At 36.7% G+C, this 22,554-nt stretch overlaps 1 protein-coding gene across 1 annotated transcript in view; it reads right to left on the bottom strand.

Annotated features, from left to right (window-relative positions):
- Positions 1-22,554, bottom strand: part of EDNRA (endothelin receptor type A) — a 62,352-nt gene that overhangs the window by 36,670 nt on the left and 3,128 nt on the right. The window contains exon 2 of the mRNA XM_063458484.1: positions 19,958-20,392. Coding sequence (XP_063314554.1) covers positions 19,958-20,341 — 384 coding nt within the window. The 5' untranslated portion in view covers positions 20,342-20,392. The remainder of the gene's footprint in view (positions 1-19,957; positions 20,393-22,554) is intronic.

Genomic DNA, 22,554 nt, shown 5'->3' with positions numbered 1-22,554 from the left:
AGCAAACAATGTATCTAATGCACTCTCAAGGTAATGTCTGATTTATTATGCACACATTCTTCCTTGTAAGAGCCAATTCAGCATGTTAAATAGGCCATTTAGCATTTGTATCCCTACAGATTTCAAGAACCTGCTTGTTTTGTAGATGTGATGGCTTGTATTACATATTCAGGTAAACAACTCTTTGGACAGAAAATACACCAGCAAAGCCAAATTTTATTGTATGTGAGGAATATAGTACATGTGTAATATTAATGAGGGCTGTGATGTATTGTGAAGGCTAGTACATAAGAAGTCCTAATTCTTGGAAACAAAATTAAATCTCATACTGGTTCTGTATACCATTTCTATACCATTACGACCTCGATTTTCCAAGTCTCATTGGAAATTTTTCTTACAGTGTTAAACCATTTAGGAAGCCTATTAAATTGGGGCCTATTTTGATGTTTGCCTCATTTTAATAAGTTGAGTTTTAACTGACTTTGAGTCTGTACGGTTTTCTTGGTGCATAAATAACATCTTCCTTGTTTTTGTGTTTCATAGTTTCGTATTACGTCTTCAATTAAAGTCTTGCGAAACAGCCCAAGGCAAATGTCAGCCTGCAAATACCTATGTTCTATGTTCTAGATTTCAAGCTTCACATTACTCCCAAGTCTACTTGGTATTTGAGGTCAGGAAATGATTTTCATATTGTGGTTTGCATTAGGATCTTCATGAATTTTGTGTTTATTCTACCTAGGACCTCAAAAACTGGAAAATGGAAAAAAAAAAACCAATAATTGTCTATGAGCATATGGCATTTATTTTGGGATGGTTCATTCTTTATGAATAGTTCAGTAAACATGTGCCAAGCCGTTCACAGACGCAATATAGCCAGGGAACACATTTGTTCTTGGAGCATTGTATAAAAATGTTCGGTTTGAGACTGGTGTTGCAGATAATTTTAAATTGATTTTGTGACTTACTGGGTTATTTACTAAAGTGAGAATTGTCAGAAATTCAAAGTGAATTTAAATTTTAAGGTCAAAGTAGCTGAACTGGAAATATAGATGATTTGGAGAATTTGTCCAGTTTGACGCTTTTGGGCATAAATGTAAAATTCACTTTGAATTCATGGCAATTACATAGTTACATAGTTACACAGCTGAAAAGAGACTTGAGTCCATCAAGTTTAGCCTTCCTCACACATGTTTTTGCTGTTAATCCAAAAGAAGGAAAAAACCTAGTCTGAAGCGCTTCCAATTTTGCAACAAACTAGGGAAAAATTCCTTCTTGACCCCAAAATAGCAATCAAATGTCTCCTTGGATCAAGCAGCTATTACCCCACTAATTAGAAATTATATCCCTGTATGTTATGTTTTTGGTAGTATTTATCCAATTGCTTTTTAAACATCTGTATGGACTCTGATAAAACCACCTCTTCAGGCAGAGAATTCCATATCCTTATTGCTCTTACGGTAAAAAAAGACTTCTCTTTGCCTTAGATGAAATCACCTTTCTTCCAACTTAAATGCATAACTTTGTGTCCTATGTACAGCCCTGTTTATGAATAGATTTCCAGATAATGGTTTGTAATGGCCCCGAATATATTTGTATAATTGTGTGGGATGTTATCATATCCCCTCTAAGGCACCGTTTTTCCAAACTAAAGAGATTAAAAATGTTTGACTTTTCTTCGTAACTAAAATGCTCCATTTCTTTTATCAATTTTGTAGCTTGTCTCTGTACTTTTTCTAGTGCCATGATATCCTTATTTAGAACAGGTGCCCCAAATTGCACAGCATATTCAAGGTGTGCTCTTACCAGCGATTTATAAAGAGGCAAAATTATATTTTCATCACGAGAATTTTTGTCCCTAAATTTCTAATTTAGTATCTCATTTCAAACAAGTACAAAATATTTTTACATACAGAAACAAATCTATAAAACTTGTATTACAATCTAAACACACAGAGAGTCAAATGCCAGGAACCAGCTAAGTACCAGTAAGATGTGTAATGATAAATGTATCTCCTTAGTACCATTATCTAATCCAATGGGAGTATCTATGATATGTTACCTTACTCATCTATCTTATTAAAAGCACCCATCTTTAAATGTATTAACACATCCTATAGGTATTTGCGTGGTTTCAATTTTTTTTCCACAACCTTTGAATTACCCTACAGTAATTCACTCCCACATAATTTATTCTGAAATCCTAGAATAAAGGGCAAGGAAGAGAGTTTTGGGTTTTAAAAGAGTAACTGCGTCTCCTAAAGCACAACACTTGGGAGGTAGACTAAAGTACACAAAACATTCAGGATCTGTAAAAAAAAAAGTCATGTTTTGGCCACTTGACAAACCATCTTGCACAATTTCGACTGCAGTAGTTGTATGTAGAAATAATTTGTAGTTCAGCTCAGCTGGAGATTTTTGTATAACTATTCTATATTGGCCTAACTTTGGTAGTTTGATTCACAAGTCTCTATAACTTGTTATTCATTGAAAAGTGTACTATTTAATTTCCGTGGATACAATTTTATGCTAATTAAGTAAGCAATGCTCCAAGCAGAAAACACAGAGCAAATCATATTGAAGAAACACAGTTTTCTCTCCCATTGGCATCTGAAAACAGTCTGAGACATACAGATTATACAAAAGGTTTCATTAGGAAAGAGCAGGTTTACACTTAACATACGATGGACAACAACACAAAATTATTATTTTGAAGACGCAATTTTCCCTTGGATGACGCACATGATATCTAAATTGGAATTTAAAATACTGTGCTTGAGATATAACTTGTTTTCACCTTTTTATAAAACATACGCAGACTCTGCAATGGCATTCTAACTTACTAACTTTTTGCTACTTAGAAGTATAAGTGATGCTCACTAAGGTTGGAAGGAAGTAGAAATATTTTCTCCCATCAACCTTTTAACCTCCTTACTGCAAGGTCCTAACCTATGCCCCAAAGCATTTGCTTCATCAACAGCCCCTAGTTCTCTTGGATATTTATACAAACACCACTTAGTACATTCCACTGTACATAATGAATCCATGTGCCATTGTCTAAAAAAGAAAAACGTTACCATGCAAATTTTACACACAAAGCAACTCACTAAACTTTAAGCAAAAATTGTTATATTCATTAAACAAACTTTTTTTTTTCTTTTATTGTGACTGCATTATATTTGTGTGCAACTTGAAATGTCTAGAGAATGCATTAAAACCTTAAAAAAACAAGCACAGAAAAAAAAAGTATACATTCCTATATTACTGTCTCAGAGCCAGGGTGGCAGGCTTATAGTTGGAGTAATATTTGACAAATTCTAGAGCTATATATCACTCTGAGCAGAGAAACAGACTGCATGATACTCTATGTACCATAACATTTTAAATTATGATGGTTAGACTAGACCTTTAACCCCTTAAGGACCAAACTTCTGGAATAAAAGGGAATCATGACATGTCACACATGTCATGTGTCCTTAAGGTGTTAAGGTGACTATCTAAAAGCAATACATAACTGAGAAAATGGATCATATGCTTCAATGAACATATACTTTTGTCTGCATTCACTGCATATGCTTTACTACACCTGTGTTTTACTCTGCACCGCCCACAGCATTAGTCCCTGTTTCTATATATATTTGTGATCAGTACTTTTATCTGCATTGATGTCATCTCACCAAGACATCCACCCTTTCCTGCTGTGAGCTGTAACTTTAAGTACTAAACCATTCCTGATCCCCCACCCATTTTTAATGATTAGAAATCACAACGTGCTATTTCTCATTGCTATTTACCTTAATGATGCTGCTAATAACACTATGATTTCTCTATTTTACCAGGTCTTATTTCCACTTAACATTTTCCATGTCTTTCCCAGAGGAATTTAAACTGTCTTCTACCTGAATACCGCCAAATACTTTATTCTTATTCTTCCTATCTTTAATGTGTTTAAGATAGCTCTCTATTTCCATTTGTTTTTATTTTTCTTATTTATTAATAAGCTCTTCAAAATATTGCATATTTTCTCAGAATACACTTTAAGTGCGCTTAGGAAGTAATACGATTTAATGTAACAGTTCAGAAGTTCCCCATTAGCTCTTGAGTTTCCTTGCTATGTATGGTGATATATGCTGTCTGGGGATACTAGTGCGGACACTTAATTGCAAAAAAAAAAAAAAAAAAAAAATGATCTTGCCTAATGTAGATACCAGACTGAATCCAAACAAGTGTTGCAACTCTTGAGAGTGACAAACAACATTAACAGAAATATGTAAAAATGTATCAGAACATACATCTATCTGTGTGTCTGTCTATATCTATCTATCTATCTAATAAATGCTCATGTGTTTGGTGCCCAAAGTATGCCTTGGGTGTCCCTTTAACTTTACCCAGTAGTCACTCATTTAACTCCCAATTTGATTAGAGGGACTTATATTATGCTTATCTTTTTCTTTCATTTCCAACAGAAGCCAAGAGAAAAAAAATAGTATAATACATACAAGTAAAGTATAAGTATAATACATCAAAAGTCCAGATACTGATTGTACAGGATGGTACAGAAAGTGACATCACTCTCACTCACCAATCACCTCTCAGCATAGGCTATAAATAACAGAGTTAGATTCTTCTTAAAGGGACACTATAAGAACAAAAACCTTTGCCTTTCAGTGTAGTATAAGGATGCAGTCCCCTTTTTAATAATAATAACAGGGCAATATTACAACAAGCTCATTCTTTGATGCTGCTTGAAATAAATGAGTATTGCTTTTCATGTATTACCTCAGAGGTTTCTGCAGTAGTTCTATATTGCGCAGCAAACGTACAAGTTAAAAAACATATTATGGACCAGGAGCTGGTATCTAGGTAAAGTCACAGCCTGACTTAAAAAACAAACAATCCATAAAAAAACTAGCTATGAGTAAAAAACAAAAAACAAACACTAAAAAAAGCTAAAAACTAAAAACTCAGTAGCAAAATACAGCATAAACAATTCAACACAATCTTCCAATCAAAACCCAAGTAGAGTATACTACAATAAAAGGCACATTGAAAAAAACATTTTTGATCACTGATTTATGATCACTTGTAAATAAGAGGGATACAATGTTAATGTAGAATAACATAAAATAACAGTGTAATAGCAGTCTTATTATGATGACAGAGTCCACAATATGACAGTAAGTTACACAGGCTTCTGCACAAAAACAGGGGTCATTGGGACTGGCAATGATGTATAATATTGTACTAGCTAAAATGCACTGTTTGGTACATCACCCCCCTACTTCTAATGAAAGCAAAGATCACAATAATAGGTCAAAGAGCGCAAAATTTGCAATATTGCAATAGGTATCTAAAAGACAAAAAAAAAAACAAAAAAAGAGACATATTGCTGGCATAGTATTTCTGTATTGTGTGTATTATATTTTAGATTTAAATATTACCTATGTTCAGTTGCTTTGGTCATTTTTTCCCCTTTAGTTTATTACAGTTATCCTGTCCCCAATTTTCTTTCATTTCACTTAGACAGTGGCAGCCATCTTGGGGTGGCTGTCTGGAAAACCTTCAGTCTTACAAATTTAAAAGTAATGTTAGTCAAAAAAGAAATTTGGAGTACCACAAAGAAATCACTCATGATGTTGAGATATTTGGCCAGAATAATCGGTTTGCTATCAGCCTCTCAACACATGGAGTAGTGAAATTGAATCTTCAGGATAATTCCAGACTTCATTATTAAATCAAATGCCACCAGAGTAGGCTGGGGAGCAATATGTGCATATATTTATGAACAATAGCTTGCTGATGCTGATTATTAAGTCTATGAAATGGGTCTCTGTCTAACAGTGACTAAAAACATGTTTTCAGCCAAATATAAACAGTGCCGTTTCTCAGAAACACCAGTGATTTACAGTGACAGAGAAAAGGGACAGCATCCTTGTACTGCAATAAAAGGGAGAGGTTTTGGTTTTTAGAGTGTCCATTTAAGGATAATTCAACTACAAATAAAGAAGAATGTAACACTGTTATATTGGAAAAATGCTGAGAGATGATTGGTGGGAGGGAGTGATGTCACTAACTGTACCTGTCCATTAACTTCTGTTGTACTATGTGTTTAAGTATTGTAATTGGTTTCTCATTGCTGTTATTGGAAGTATAAGAAAAGCATAACATGAGTCTCTGGACCTTTAATAAAATCATGTCTTTCCATTTCCAACTAATTTTGCCAAAGTAATGTAAATGTCCAAAGGTACCTTTATCATATCCATTTACTTTTTATAGTGAAAATTGAATGCTAAGTACAACCAATGTACTAGTATGCACAACTATACAATTCTGTATCCAAAGCTTCCAATGAGCAAAGCACAGCTGAATTTTATACTCTGACTCCCAAGTAATCGCCAATGTTAGAACATACTGTGACAGGGAACGATAACAATTCTGGCAAAAGCAGGATAGCAGCAGGTCATTACGTCTGGAGTTCAGACAAACAGTCCATTTATGTTCATAGACAACACTGTGAATTAATAATTATATTACTGCATTGTTTTTATTTATGCAGATGTAGAACAAAGTCAGCATAATACAAGAGGAGTGAGGAGCAGTAGCTGCAATATGAACTTGAAACAAGTTTAACAGGACTCCAGAAATCTGGTAATTGAGCATATCTTCTTCACATTACTGCCACTGAATTTTTTTTTAAACATATCACGTTAATAGGTGATCTTTTAAAAACCTCTTAATTCGTAAATAATTCTATATTCCCTGGCTTGGTAGACTAAAGTTAGCTACCAAATCATTACATGGAAGAATAATAGAATTGTTGCAAATATCTATACTTGTATCTTTTGGAAGTTTCCAATTAGAGAGAGCTAGGTCTGGCATAACCTTCTCTAAAATTAGTATATTAGTGCCCCCATAAATTGTATCTGTAAGATGTAACTCTTTCTTGATTAATTGCCATTATTTTATAGTTTGTTGTAACGTAATTGCTGAGCCATTTGGGAAGGTAAACCCTTGATCATTGATATCTTGCCATAATAAATATTGTAGGTGTGTTTCCTCCACTGAATCTGCTTCTAATTTATACCAGACTTCCAACTTTGCATCAGTTAGTTGTCATTTATGAATAGGAGCCATCATGTTAGCTAGATATACTTCTCTTGTTACCGGGTAGCCTAACCCACCTTTACATCCGTTCTTCGCTAGAGTTTGAACGTTTATTCTAGGACTCCAGAAATCTGATAATATATTGAATTATATAAATACTGTGGCATAACTAGAGGCTGGTAGGACATATTACACAAAACTATAGTGGCTATGGTGCCTGGAGTGTCCTGGTACCCCCTCAATATACCTAGAACAATTTTACTCCAGCTAGAAGCTTCCCTTAGCTGTCCTGAGCTAAACCCTATTGGCTGGGAGTATCAGCTAATTTCTCTCAGCCCAGCCCTGTGCTGCTGGGTATAGTTCAGGCAGAGAGCCTCCGGCTCTCACTAAGGCAAGGCGTGACGCCCAGCAGACCTCAGGTAGGAAGTCAAACTGTTATAAAATGATTTGACTACTTACATTGAGGGGTATTAGATCACTCCTGGCACCATAACTAATAAAGCGCTCTGTAGTGTTTATGGTGCTTCAATTGTTCCTTTAAGCAGGGATCTTAGTGTGTACCTCAATTAACACAGTGTCTTGCAGGCATTCCTTTCCTTATATAAACTCTAAAGTCTTTCAGAAAGTTATATTCAGCTTTTTATTTTGATATTTTGGTTGACGATTCAGTGTATTTTATTATAGAAAACCATTGTAGTGTTCTCAGAACTGCAAAAAATAGATCAATGAAAAAAGTAACATAACAGGTAGTGAACAAAAATTGCTTCCTTGGAGGACACTATAGTGTTAGGAATATAAAAAAACTGTATTCCAAACGCTGTAGTATCCCTCTGCCTCCGTAGCCTCCCACCCAGTTTCTGAAGGGTTGAAAACTCACCCAGTTTTCTTACTTACCTCTTTCCAGTGCCAAGGTCTAGATCGATCTCCTCCTCCAGTGACGTCAAGCCGTGCGTGCATTAGACCCTGAATCAATGCTTTTCTATGGAGATGCTGGACGCCCTATAGCAAATTGTTTAAAGGAACACTATAGGGTCAGGAACACAAACACGTGTTCTTGACCCTATAGTGTTTAAACCACAATTTAAATGGCTTGCCCCCTTTTACCCCCTTAAAATGGATTAAAACCTACCTTATTTCTAGGCAGCACTGAGACGCTGAATTTTCCTCATAGAGATGCATTGCATTGATTCAATGCATTTCTATGAGAAGGTGCTGATTGGCCAAAACCAGGCTTTCCCAAACCCTCCAGATGTTGCCGAACTCCCATGATTCTATGAATGACATAGATAGGCTGAGAATCATGGGAGTTTGGGGAAGCCTGGCCAAAACAGTGTTTGGCCCCTCCCCGCAACCTTGGTGACATCATCAGAATTTACAAGAAAGAGGTGGGGTGGGGGTGCGGCCAAACACTGTTTTGGCCAATCAGCACCTCCTCAAAGAAATGCATTGAACCAATGCAATGCATCTCTATGAGGAAAATTCAGCGTCTCGCTGAACGGCAATGCTGCCTACTGTGCATCACTTCCCCAGGAAGCATCTCCAGTGTCCATCTGAAGAGTGGCCACTGGAGGTGTCCCTAGGGGCAGTGCAAACAATGCCCCTTTTCTCTGAAAAGACAGTGTTTGCATGAAAATGCCTCATCAATGAGATATATGCCTATAATGTCTGTTTAAGCATTAAAAAAAGGTTTCTACATTCATTGAACTTCAGTTAACTACACATACCACCCAAGCAATACTATCTGAGTGGTGTCTACTGCTCCATTATATGTGAGTAGATTATTCTTTTTTCTAATTATTGTATATTTTACAGAAAGCAATATTGTCTGCCTTTTATATATTTTATATGCACCTCTATGCTGAGAGACTGATTCCTAGAGCTACATATCCATCAGTGGGGATTGTATCACTATATGCTGTTTTACTAGGGCTGGTTTTATAGCTCTATCAAATGTGAGTGCTGTACCATATATTTTCTTGTTGTGTATCCTGTACCTAGCACTAGATACTCTGCACCGTCATCATTTATTTTTCTGTTTTATTACGTGTACCTCCAATCACCTAAAGTCTGGACGATTACCAGCAAGGAACATTACAAGCACTTAACGTATTATTGGACTTTCTATTTGGCACAACCTGTTTTTATATTTTGTATTGTCATGTTCTGTTTATCCGTAAGGGACTGGGGTATTCCTTGCTATCAGTGTTTGCAGCCTGTTTGAATTCTCACCCATTGTTGTTGTTTTTTTAGCCTTTAAATGTATGCTTGTACACTGTATATATATATATATATATATATATATATATATATATATATATATATATATATATATCATATTGACTTATTAAAAAAAAAATTCTCCTGAGGGCTATACTAGCTTAAAAGTTGTTTATCAACTACAGTATAATACGAAGGAACAAACCTTATCAATTCTGTGCAACAGCTATGATGCAGAAAGCCGTAAAAAGGAAATTCAAAGTCAAAATATCCTGAGTCTGTAAAATGATTAAAAGAATAAGAAGGAAAAGCAGACATCCTTAGACATTAGTGTTAAATGATCCAAAAGATCTCTCCGGCATGATTAAAAAGACTATACAATTACTGTTTATTGTAACACAGCAACAGCCCAGTCAAGAGAACTAACAAACCACTTTCCATTAGATGTATTGTATTTTACACACGGAACATGGACTGGTGGTTACTGGGTCCTAGTGCATCTGAAATTCTATTCTAATTGTACTGCTCTAGAAATGAACTTGCTTTAGGGTTTGGGCATGGCCAGAAAAGTACATCTGAAAGAATGCTATCTGATTATTGTGAATACACCGAGGGTGACTTATTAAATTGCCTAGGATATTGGATGAATAGTTTTACAAAAAGATTTATTATCTAAACCAGGGGTTCCCAAAAGGTAGATCCCCAGATGTTGTAGAACTACAATTCCCAATGATGTTTTGCACGTCTTTAGAATGCCTTTAGAATTACAAAGCATCATGGAAGCTGTAGTTTTAAAACATCTGGGGACCTACCTTTTGGGCACTCCTGATCTAAACACTACATTTTATTAAATTCTAAATTGAATTGCAAAACCTGGCTAAAATGTCAAACTGTGGCTGTAGATGAGTTGGATAATTTTTCCATAAAATGTAATTTGGCCTATGTTGTCCTATTCTGTTTTTTTTTTTTTTTTTTTTTTAAATTCTTTATTTATAGCGTGCAGGGGGTTACAATCATGCATGGTGTGCCACGATAGCACGATCAAGAGTATACATTACAGATTTTCATGGCTGGTATAAACAAGCCTGCACATTTTATATTTACGATAAACAAGTTAGACTAAGCATTTTTCATTTTTAAATGGTTCACATGCTGGTGTTGAGTATGTCAGTTTACGTTAAGTCGTACATTAGTTGGGTCATATCGATTAGATGCATGAGGTATGCCTAGTCAGAATATATACGTTAAGTTACAAAATAACTAGAGTACAAAATAAACATGCTTTCAACATTGTAATAGATGGCTGGAAACTACGAACAGGCTAATTAGAGCAGACTAACAGTTATCCGAGACGCTAGCCACGGAAGTTTTCTTGAGTAGAGTAAAGCAGGGGTTACTGAGCTAACAGTGTTGCCTAACAGACAGTATACTCGCAAGCTGAGCTATATCTCCGTGCCGACATTTCTTACAAAATTAAGTAAGTAGTGGGTGAGTGTCGCCGTCTAGACTATGAGCAAGAAACTAGAGCACAGATTGTTCACTTACATTGTGGGAGCTTGCGACTAGTGAGACATGGAGAGGCGTGCGGGAACCCATATATGCTTAAGACGTGTTTGATGTGGGTTGTATAGACCCGAGTGGGTATGCTGGTGTGTCGCTTGAAGCTTGTTGGTGTGAGTCGTGTGTGTACTCTAACCTATTAACAAGACCAATGGTTGTTTGACTAGCTGGTATGTCTTCATGAGATTAGTGAGTTGCAAGCTAGTACTGTGGCTGAGTAGGTGCTGTACCTGCTAGTTATCAAGATGCGAGGAGGCAAAACAAAGTTAAACAAGCTGATAATGAGTTAAGTGTGAGCGTGGTAGTACACTGGTTTGTCGAATTAGTAGTATTGATAAAGTGCATTCCCCTCTCTATTGGCCTGCCAACGCATGTATAAGACTGCTGCAATGGGACCGTGGTTAGGCAAAGCAGGGCTCCGTGAAACAACAAATCAGGCATGCAAAACGTAAGTGTTCATTTAGTAGGGACCAAGCTCAGTTGCGGTAAAGAGAGTCTCTATAGCTGCAGTCCCCGGCTCTGCTAACAGCCGCACTTTGACACAGACTGTGTGAAGGAATTTTGCAGTGTCTCTGCCTTTGGGCCTGCAGGGGCACAGTCTCTGTCTGGGTCGGTCCTCTTTAGTCAGCCGACGCCGACTCGGAGAATTTGGCATGTGGGCTCGGGACGGTGGTAGGTTGCGTGGTTTGACTGGCTTCTGTCTCCCAGGGAGGGTCTCCACATGGTCCTGTCCTCTGTACAGACCCGCTTGATATGCCGATTGACCTTGCTGTTTTCGGGAGTCTGTAGAAGCTGGGATGTGCTCCGTTGGCTGCGGGCTTTAGGTGCCGCCAAGCTGTGAGCGGGTCGGGCATACTTCAGAGTCCCGTGTTGGCATGCACGAGGGCTGGTGTTGGCGTCCGCCATGTATGTCATTACCCGCCTCCTCGATCTCGCTACTCGCATTCGCCTGCGGGCCCCTCTGGGGGGTTGCGGTGGGTCACTGCTCGTTTGGCGCCGGGTGGCAGGGCAAATCCACGCCGCCATTGCTTTTGTCGCCTGCCTGTAGAGCCATCTCCTGGTGCAGAATTTGGTCCACAGACCGGTGCACTGTCGCTTGTAAAATTCCAGCGTGCAGTCAGGTGGACGAACAGGTAGGCTTTTAGTCGTGGGTTGTGCTTGTGGCGCCATCTTGCTTGGGCCTCTACCGCCTCGTTGTCCTGTTAGTGTTGTCGTTTGGCCTTGTCGCACTTTGGGGGTGTTCGTCCCCCACGAGGACCGGGATATCCCCCGCCGGTCCAGAGGGGGGGGTTGCAGGGCTGAGCTAATTTCTCGCGTGCAAGTGGGTCCTGTGCCGGGCGATCGGCCGCCTCCCCCAGGCTGCAGGTCTCACTTCAGTTTAGGCCGCGTGGCCGATTTGAGTGCTCGTGTGGCTTGTCGGTACACGTTTGGTACCGTTTTGGTCCTGGTGTGGTCCAGTATCCGTTTTTGGGCATCATGGGCTATTGGCATGGGTCGTTTCTGTAGGGTTCTCGTTTTTATGCCCACTGATGCACGGGCTGTTAGGGAACACGTCCGGCCATCTTGGCTGTCAGGCCCCGCCATTCTGTTTTTAACCCCTTAAGGACCAAACTTCTGGAATAAAAGGGAATCATGACATGTCACACATGTCATGTGTCATTAAGGGGTTAATACTGAGATTTGAATTCTCAATTCTGCAATTTTCTCTGTGGCTTGTTTTTATGTGTATACATTTTAATATACTGATATTATATTCTCTCAAATCCTCAATTTAGTCTGCATGGTTAAAGCCATATTTGACATTTAAAAAACAACATTACAGAAACAAGGGGATACTACAAGATGAAAAGTATCTTAATTTTCATAGATGCTATTCTGCAGTGTCAACTGATTCACTAATCCAAGTTAAAAGCTGACAAAGCTTGGTGTTTTTTCCCCCTTTTTCTAAACACCTTAGACACACCCACGTAATCCCCAAATCTTGGACTGGTAGGAGGTCCTGAGGACTGGGTTGAGAACCCCTGCTTTATGTGTTAAATGTTTCTATCATATCCACCTGTCTCGTCTTGAAGTAAGGCTTTCTGGCCTATAGTTGCCTGACTCCTCCGTACTACCTTTCTTGTGAATGGGCACAACATTCGCTAACTTCCAGTCTTCTGGGACTACTCCGGTTAACAATGATTGGTTAAATAAATCTGTTAATGGTTTTACTAGTACACCACTAAGCTCTTTTAATAACTTTGGGTTTATTCCATCAGGTCCCATTGACGTATTTGTCTTTACTTTTGACAGTTGAAATAGTACCTCTTCCTCTGTAAACTCACATGTAACAAATTACTCATTTGTCCTTTTTCCTAAATGAGGCCGCTTTCCTTCATTTTCATCTGTAAATACTGAACAAAAATATTCATAGAGGCAGTCGGCTAGACCTTTATCCTCTTCTACATACCTTCCTTCTTTAGTTTTTAATCTAACTAATTCTTGTTTTACTTCCCTTTTCTCATTTATGTATCTAAAAAATGTTTGTTCCCTTTTTTTTACTGACTGTGTTAATTTCTCTTCTGTGTGTGATTTGGAAGCTCTTATAACTTGCTTAGCCTCTTTCTGCCTAATCTTATAGATCATTCTGTCTTCCTCACTCTGTTTTTTTTAATAATTACTTAATGCTAACTTTTAGTTTTTTACTATTTTGGCCACATCTGCGGAGTACCACAGTGGTTTCTTGAATTTCTTGCTTTTACTGACAAGCCTAATGCAATTTTGTGTTGCATTCAGCAGGGCTAATTTTAAATAATCCAATTTCTCTTGGACTCCATTTAAATTGCTCCAGTCTGATAACTCCTTTACACATATTCTAATTTTAGAAAAGTCTGTTTTTCTAAAGTCTAAAACTTTGTTTTTTGTGTGGTGTGACTCAGTCACTGTTCTTATATTAAACCACACTGACTGATGATCACTGAATCCTAAACTTTCACCTAGAATAATATCAATCTCCATTTGTTAACACAAAATCTAGTATGGCCTCTTTATGAGTTGGCTCCTCAACGACTTGTTTTAGAGACAATCCCATTAGGGAGTTTAGAATATGTGTGCTTCTGGCACAAGCAGCTCTTTTGGTTTTCCAGTTCACATCAGGAAGATTAAAGTCACCCATGATTATAACTTTCCCCTTCTTTGTCATTTTTGCTATTTCCTCAACTAGAAGATTATCTAACTCTTCTATTTGTCCCAGGGGCCTATAAATCACACCTACACGAGTTACTGTGTGATTACCAAATTCTAACGTAACCCAAACAAACTCTATGTTCGCCTCACTAACTTTTATTAGGTTAGATTTTATGCTATCATTCACATACAGGGCCACCCCTCCCCCTTTCTTGCCTTCCCTGTCTTTTCTATATAAAGAGTACCCTGTAATTGCTATGTCCCAGTCATCTTTCTCATTATACCATGTCTCAGTAACAGCAACTAAATCTACACTATCAATTGCCATTATTGCCACAAGTTCATAGATCTTATTCCCTAAACTGCGAGCATTTGTAGACATGACTCTAAGCTTATCATTTTTTAACACACTTGCTACAGGCACCTTCTGTTCTTGTTTTGGGAGGCAATTGAATTGATATTTTGTCCCCCTTTTGCCTCCCCTTCCCCCTCCTGGTTTAAATACATCCTAGCAAAACCTCTGAACTGCTCACTGAGAACATTTGTTCCCTTTTGAGAAAGATGCAAACCATCTTTTTTGTAAAGTTTATTTCCATTCCAAACAGAGCTACCATGAGAAATGAAGCCAAATCCTTGCTCCAGATACTATTCACCAAGCCACAAGTTAAAGTCCCTAATACACATCCGCCTGTTGTTCTGAGTGTTAGGCACAGGCAGAACTTCAGAGAATGACAGTGTGGAAGCAACCTGCCGTATATCATTGGCAAAAACACAAAAAAACTTCCTTTACCCCTGAAACCTTATTGCAAGCCAAGTCATTTGTCGCTAGATGGACAAGTACATCCAATTGCCCTTCCTGCTTTGCTCACTTAACAATATTACAAATACGTCTTCTGTCTCTGTGAGCAGTATCTCTGGGAAGACACAAGACCATAATATATTTTCTATTGGCAACATGATACCCTATCATAGAGAAGGCTCTTAATAGAATAAAAAATTGACTTATTAAGTCTAACCGTCCATTTAATGTATAGAAATATGCATTATCGCGCATAAAAATAATAATCCAATAAAGGTCTTTCTACATATTTTTTTTTCATGTTCTACGCTGAGATGACCTCTCCAGAACTAACTGCACTTCTTTGTACAGGTCATTCACATCCCTTTTACTGAAGTTTACCCCCTACAGGTTTTCGCTCTTGGTCACATCCATTCATGACATATGTTGGCCCTACTCAAGATTCTTTACTATCATGGTGGATCAGCATGAGAAAGTTGTTGGTTCCATACTAACTTTTACCTGGTCCAGTAAGATGAGAGCCAGAGCTTCCACAAATAATTATTTACTTCCCCATCTGAAGGGAGACTTGGGAGCTGCTGATGTCTCAATATCTTTCTCTATAACAGAGCACCACAGCTTACCCAGATTTTGAGATGAAGCTCTTTAGATGTTTGGGGTGTTGGACAGGTATAGAGGGATCTTTTGTTCATTTGCTTATGGAACTTCCATAAGTACCTATATTTTGGGTACTTTGTATTATTATTAGTGGCCTGTAGTAGTAATTGTGCTTGAAGTGATCTTTGAATATTCATGTAATGACGGTTAGGTGCTTTAAGAGTATTTTCTTCTGTTGAGTTTAATATCAATAAGTCAATAATACTTTATGACCATAAACGTGCATTACTCCCTCTTACTCTAGATAGCTCCTTACTTTAGTGGAACAAGGTCTATTAAAAGAGGACTGTGTGGATTTATAACGGAACACTGGAGAAATGAATGGAGTTCTTACAAGGCCAAATGCTCAATTGAGAAATCCGGCATCTTCCAATCCACATTGTTCTCAGATGAAAGGGGTAGGTCAAGAAACTTTTCTGGAATAAATTTACTAAACACTGAATCTAACACATTTTAATATTTTTCTTCAAAGTAGCATGATCTTTGTATCATCTGAGCTCTGTTATTCAGTACAATACGTTCTTTATTGTTAAAGACAAACATTCTTTTGCATCCGTTATATTGAAACGCAACACTGTTTTCCCATTTTTGCGGGATCATAAAAAAGTAAAAAGTCAAAAAACTATATGAGGTCTCTTAAAATAATCAATTGATCACTGTCCCTTATACAAAACCACAAAACATTATTTGGAAAAAAACAGACAAACAAACAAACAAACAAAAAAACGAGCAATCACTTAATTTGGGTTACAAATTAAAAGCAACATACTGTTTAAATGCATTCGACAAGAATAAAGAAAAAATGTTTCTGAATAGATTGTACAAATACACAGACGTCTTGGCAACATGATGCATAGTGTATTAACCCATTAAGGACACATGACATGTGTGACATGTCATGATTCCCTTGTATTCCAGAAGTTTGGTCCTTAAGGGGTTAAACATTCTCCTCATGGGTGTTGAATTGGTCACTATTTATCATATTTTACATCTATGATGTCAGTTTCTCCTCATATATTGAATATAGTTTAATGCCTGAATTTATGTTGGATTTGTTTTAATATTATTGTCATTTAGTAGTAATTTCACGTCATGCAATATTAGTGTGTATCAGGCAGAAAATCTTTTTATTTCCTAGGGCGAAGGTAGACAGATAGACATGCAAAAATGAACCTTGTTCATTACGATGAGAAGACGAACTGAAGAACAGAATCAGTATAAAAGATCTATTCACGTTTTAGATAAAACCAATTCTTGGTTTAAAGAACAGTAAACAGCTTTTTGAAAACATAGTTTATTAATATGGGAAGTGTTTAGAACTACAAAATAAAATTAAATGGGCTTTTAAATGGTTCAGATATGAAAAGCAAAAAAGGGAATGGAATATTTTAGGCTAAATGTAAAAAAAGGGTTTATGACTCTTTAAAACTAGCAACAACACAAAGTAAGGGAGGACCCGAGAGATTTTACAAAACTCTTCTTTTAACCCCTTAAGGACCAAACTTCTGGAATAAAAGGGAATCATGACATGACACACATGTCATGTGTCCTTAAGGGGTTAAAAATCAAGGTAATTTGATGGTCAATAGTGACAGAATATTAAAATGTCTTTAAGAAACCAAATCTGAACTAACACTAAGGCATTCTTATAGAGAATACAAAAAGAATGGCAAAAAGAGAATACATTCTATTTCACGCTGACAAAGTGGAAAATAAGCATGAAATATAACATCATTAGAAAATATCTCTATGATTTTAAAACAATTCCAAATATTTTGTTAAAAAAAAAAAAAAAAATCACCAAAATCACTGAACAGTTATAAACAATGTATTCTCTACAACAGAGCAATCACAGTTAAGATATAGGAACGAATAAATGAATAAACTGAATCCTAGCAAGAAATCAACATCCCTGAAGACAATGAAATTGAACTAAATACAGCACAACCGAAATACAGGCATCACTATATGTGCTCTTGGACTCTACTAATCCTTTATGACAAGACCCTATCTGTAAAAACAAAAAAAGAAATTAAATATTGCTGCGACTAATTATTATTATAATTTATAAAGCGCCAACTGATCAAAGTACAAATAATATACAATTGAAACAAATCCATGATTTAGTGCAACTTTGCTAGATTTACATCAGCTGCCTCTCTCTGCCTTTACAGAAGATGCTAGCTTGCAATTCCATGCTAACACATGTATGTATATATATATATATATATATATATATATACCTTAAAGTATTTGCACGGATGAATGAAGGGGGGCACAGAGAAAGCCTCTGACATTCCAGCTGATGGTCAGTGAAAATGCTCTCCATATGTATTGGAGGTGAATGTTAACCTAACCCAGATGTGACCTGTGTGACCGCATGATTGGCACAGATGTGAAGTAGTATTTTATGGCCAAAATCATGGAACATATAAACATTCTGATTCTGAATTATAGATGAGTAAAAGTTACAAAAACAAAGTATGTTTATATTGGATATTTAACAGTTTGGATTATGTGACATAGCAATGAATTGAATGAACCATTGGCTGTATAAGAGGTAACCATTTTAGTTTGAATGTATTCTGTGTATTGATTAGGAAATATCAGCAACAATAAACAGAGAATAAAAAGATTTCTTTAACCGAGTCCTCTACCATCTCATTTCCAAATATACACTGGATGAAATATAAAAAAACTATTTGCACTGAGAAACATATTAAGTGAAAATTAGCCTATTAAGCTCCACTTCCCATCCTCTTCACTCAAGCACTGTTTTTTACCAGCATAGAAATGTGGTGGTCTACATTACTGGCAAGCTTTAGAACCATAACTACTACAGTGCGCTATGATGGATATGACGTCAAATTTGCACAGGCACTCTCCACCCCGCAATGCAAGCAGTAAACTGTTTTAGGATAATTTGACTTCTTACCTGGGGACTGCCGGCACTACTTCCTGCCATCTTTCAGCAGCCAGGAGATCAGAAGCTCCTGCTATGAAGCTTCCATTAGCTCTCCTGAGCTAAGCCCTACAGTGCTGATCAGCTGATCGCTCTCAGTCAAAGCGCTAAGCCTTACACTGCTGGTCTTAGCTCACAGAGGTTCTGGCTCTCTGAGTGCTGTAGTGGAAACAGAGAGCAGCTGGACTTCAGGTTTGAAGTCAAATTGTTCTAAAACAGTTTTACTACTTATAATGGGAGAACACCAGAGCACTCCTAGTACAATAACCCCTCGAGCACGCTTAGTGTCTGGAGTGTTCCTTTAATGTTAGACATTTTATCAGACTATGATGTAGCTTAAGTTGAACACCTGCAGTTACTTAAATTGCAGTACTTGGAATTGTGATAATCCTTACTTTGTATGTTTCTGAGGCTCACGATATGCATGCACAGCTAACTATAGTGGTATTGTCAAAGTTCTCGCCTTTCTGGTAGAATTACAAAATGCATTCAGCATAAACTCTGGCTTCAAAAGTATCCTGAAGATATATATATATATATATATATATATATATATATATATATATATATATATATATAAACTACATTTAATTCAGACTTAATCTTATGTAAAACATATGTAAAATTTTCTGTCACACTGTGGTGTACTTTGGCACAGTTTATAGGGCCTGTTCAATAAATGGCTGACTTTTCAGCTAACTTTTAAAGAGAGTTAATTGAGATTTTTAATGTTATTTCAAGACAGCTGCTTGAAACTGTCAGATATTCAAAGTATCGAGCTATTCTGACCCCAGAACTATTGCTAAAGCACACTATGCACTGAAGTCTGGGTGGTTGTGTACTCCACAGAGGTTGCCAAGCTCTCTGTGTATCCTATTCCATGAAGTGCTCACAGTAACCACTCCTTTTAGCCTTTAAAAAATATTTAAATCCCAGCAGTAGAGGAATCATGCACAGCTATGGTGACCTTTTTCAGCCTTGTTCAAGCTAGTATGCATTTTCATAGGAAGTTGCTTGACACATTAATGTCACATAACATATGTATACATAATTACTTCCAGAATAAGAATGATTGAGGCAGATGCATCACATTCTAGATTTTTATGTGATGCTGATATTCATACTTTAAAGAAAACTCTTAGCCTTTCTCCAGAGACTCGTGAATTGAATAAATGTCAACTTTATCTCTTTACGAACATTCCTGTATTGACTATGTAGCAATAACTATTCTTGCACGAAATAAATGCATAGTCACTTTTATCCTATCAGTTGTGTCAATGAGGTGAGAGTGTTTAAATATCCCGTAAATAGATGATTACGGGAAAGTGTTAACTCTTCTAAGTATAACGCTCCAATTTGTATGAGCTCAGTGTCATTGAAGGTTTTATTTAAAAAAAAGATGCTCAACCTAGAAAATAGAATACAGAAGACAAAACAAACGGCAGTAGAAAACACCAACATCCAAAATATTCAGAAAGCCTCCATTAGTTTCTTACCTTAAACACGGCTATAGGAATGTCAATGACAATATAGATAAGATCCCCAAGAGCCAGGCTGGCTATCAGTGCATTTGGTCCATTCCTCATGCACTTGTTCTTGTATATTATCCTTAGCAGGGTTGCATTCCCAACCATTCCAACAATGAAAATAGCACAAGATAACACTGTGTTAATGTATTTGAAGGCTTGACTGATTTTGGTCCTTTTAGGGCACATATCTGATCTATTTGACCTTCTTGGAGGTGGCGGATAAGTCTTATTCGTCATAGTGAATTCTGTACTTGAATTAGTGTGATTTTCATAGAATTCCCCAGCAGTGTTACAGATAACAAACCCAGTCACCACAAAGAGCAAGAAGAACCTCAGAACGGCTGCACCCATCTTGGCGGCCAGTGATACGTGATTGGATTATCTCAGTTGTCTATGGTTTATCTAAAACAGAAATAAAACAGAACTCATGAAGTTACTCAGGCACAGGTTTTTAATCTGACTTTTGTGTATATCCAATTCTATCAACATAATAATAACTATTAGTTATTGCTATTGCACAATGCATTTTTTTTTTTATCATACACCGATGAATTACAGCATCTCTCTTTCTATTTGTTAAGTAGAAATGTAAAGAACAATTTGTTTAATGCCATACACAGGACATTCAAGAATGTATTTTCATGTCACTCTACTAAAAACAAGGAAAAACTGCCACCTTAAAAAGTAAAATAAAAATAGATTATTAAAAAACCACAGTTGTATTTCTGAATATTTTTTTAAACATATACAATGTATTGAGACATCTTTACCAACTCCTTAAAAGCTGTCAGTATTATTCATAAAGTATGACTTGTCAGCTATGATAGTGAGTAGAGCCAGCCTGCTGTAGTGGTAATGGTGCCAGAAGTGTCATGTTAAGGTCACACAGTAATCAAGTCATTTTAGTACAGATTGACAAAATAACTGGGTCCCAATAGCATTTGTGCCACATTGAGTCTTCTGCTGCAGGAGCAGCCACATGTTTATATAGAACAGAATAAAGCACAGCTGGGGCAGGACTGCACTCATTGGCTGACAGGGATCAGAAGGCCCGCTTGGCGAATAAGTGCGATCCTGCAAAGCCCTTCTGAGCTTTTTAGAGCTTACCGGATTCTCCTACTGGAGAAGATCGGAAGCACTGGCAGCCAGATCACTTCTTCTCATTGTAGAGAAACAGCAATGTTTACTTTACAGTTCCTTAAGCCTAACTGTCAACCTGCAAAAAGGTAATACTGCATATTCAATAAAAAATTTTTTTTTACTAAATATATGTAAAAACGTTTAGTAAATATATATATTCAAACAGACAAACAGACATGAAATGACAATCTACAGATATAAAGATATAGTGAAAAATGTCAAGAAGATTGATTATTGCTCTACCAAGAGCCTGGATTAGTTTAGCCTTTAGCTCCATTATCTGAGCTCTTTCAGTATCCACAAGAATAACTGTGACACATATATCTGACAGTGGGGAGATTAAATTAGGACTTGCTACAGATATTTTATCTCATATGTTTCAAGCTAGTGCATTAGGCAAAGTGACAAAGACTCTAGTGCAGGCCATGCATTAGGGTAGTCTGGGAAAATAGGTTAATGTAAAATCAAGAACAACTCCGGAGTGGATTGCATTGCTAGAGATAAATATGATTGATTATTGAATAGTAATTACTCAGTTATTCATGGAAAAATTACATGAAAATGACTATTCAATTACTAGAGATAATCTTATTTTGTATACTATTATCGTGTCCTATGCTTCCAGTTTGTAATGAATAATTAGACAACATAAAGCAAACTATAATCTCTACAATTCATAATTTATACTAGGCAGCCTATATTGCAAACATTTGTAAATATTTTAATACAGTGGGTCAATAATATATAAAACATAAGAACTGCAAAGAGATCTTCCTCTCGGAATAAACATACTGACACATTGTTCATTAATAAAGTCTATGCCAACCATCTCTTCTTGTGTTATGAAGAAAATGGTAAAACCATTTGTGTTTCATATGTGGTTTCCACTCTCTAATAGTCATAGAATAGTCTAATAGTCAATAGTCTAAATGTCAGTTAATTCCATCGAACAGCAGATTTTCAACAGAATCCTGCAAAGTGTTATTTTACAGTGTTCTTATGTGCTATCAGTCACAACTTTAGTGTGAATAATAGTTATAAAATTGCTCTAAGGAATTCCATGTGGAACTGATTCATCATTGCCTAATGACTGCAGAAAAATCCACCTTGTTGCTTTTAAGGAATAATATGATCAACATATCTTAAAGTCAGTGATGCATACAACACGCATGAAAAAAACATATGTTCTTGAAAGATGAGTGTATTGATGATAGATTGAGAGAAAGAGATTGCGATAAACTTTGAGAGATTAAGATGGAGATATAGATGGAAAAATGGCTAGACAGATGATAGATAGATAGATAGATAGATAGATAGATCCTATAGACTGTAAGCTCGTTTGAGAAGTGTCCTCTTCAACCTATCATTCCTGTAAGTTTTCTTGTAATTGTCCCATTATAAATCCCCCCCTGTCATAATATTGT

This window comes from Pelobates fuscus, chromosome 6 (genome assembly GCF_036172605.1).
Source record: "Pelobates fuscus isolate aPelFus1 chromosome 6, aPelFus1.pri, whole genome shotgun sequence".
NCBI classification, from domain to species: Eukaryota; Metazoa; Chordata; class Amphibia; order Anura; family Pelobatidae; genus Pelobates; species Pelobates fuscus.
This window is presented reverse-complemented; position numbering and strand designations above follow the sequence as displayed.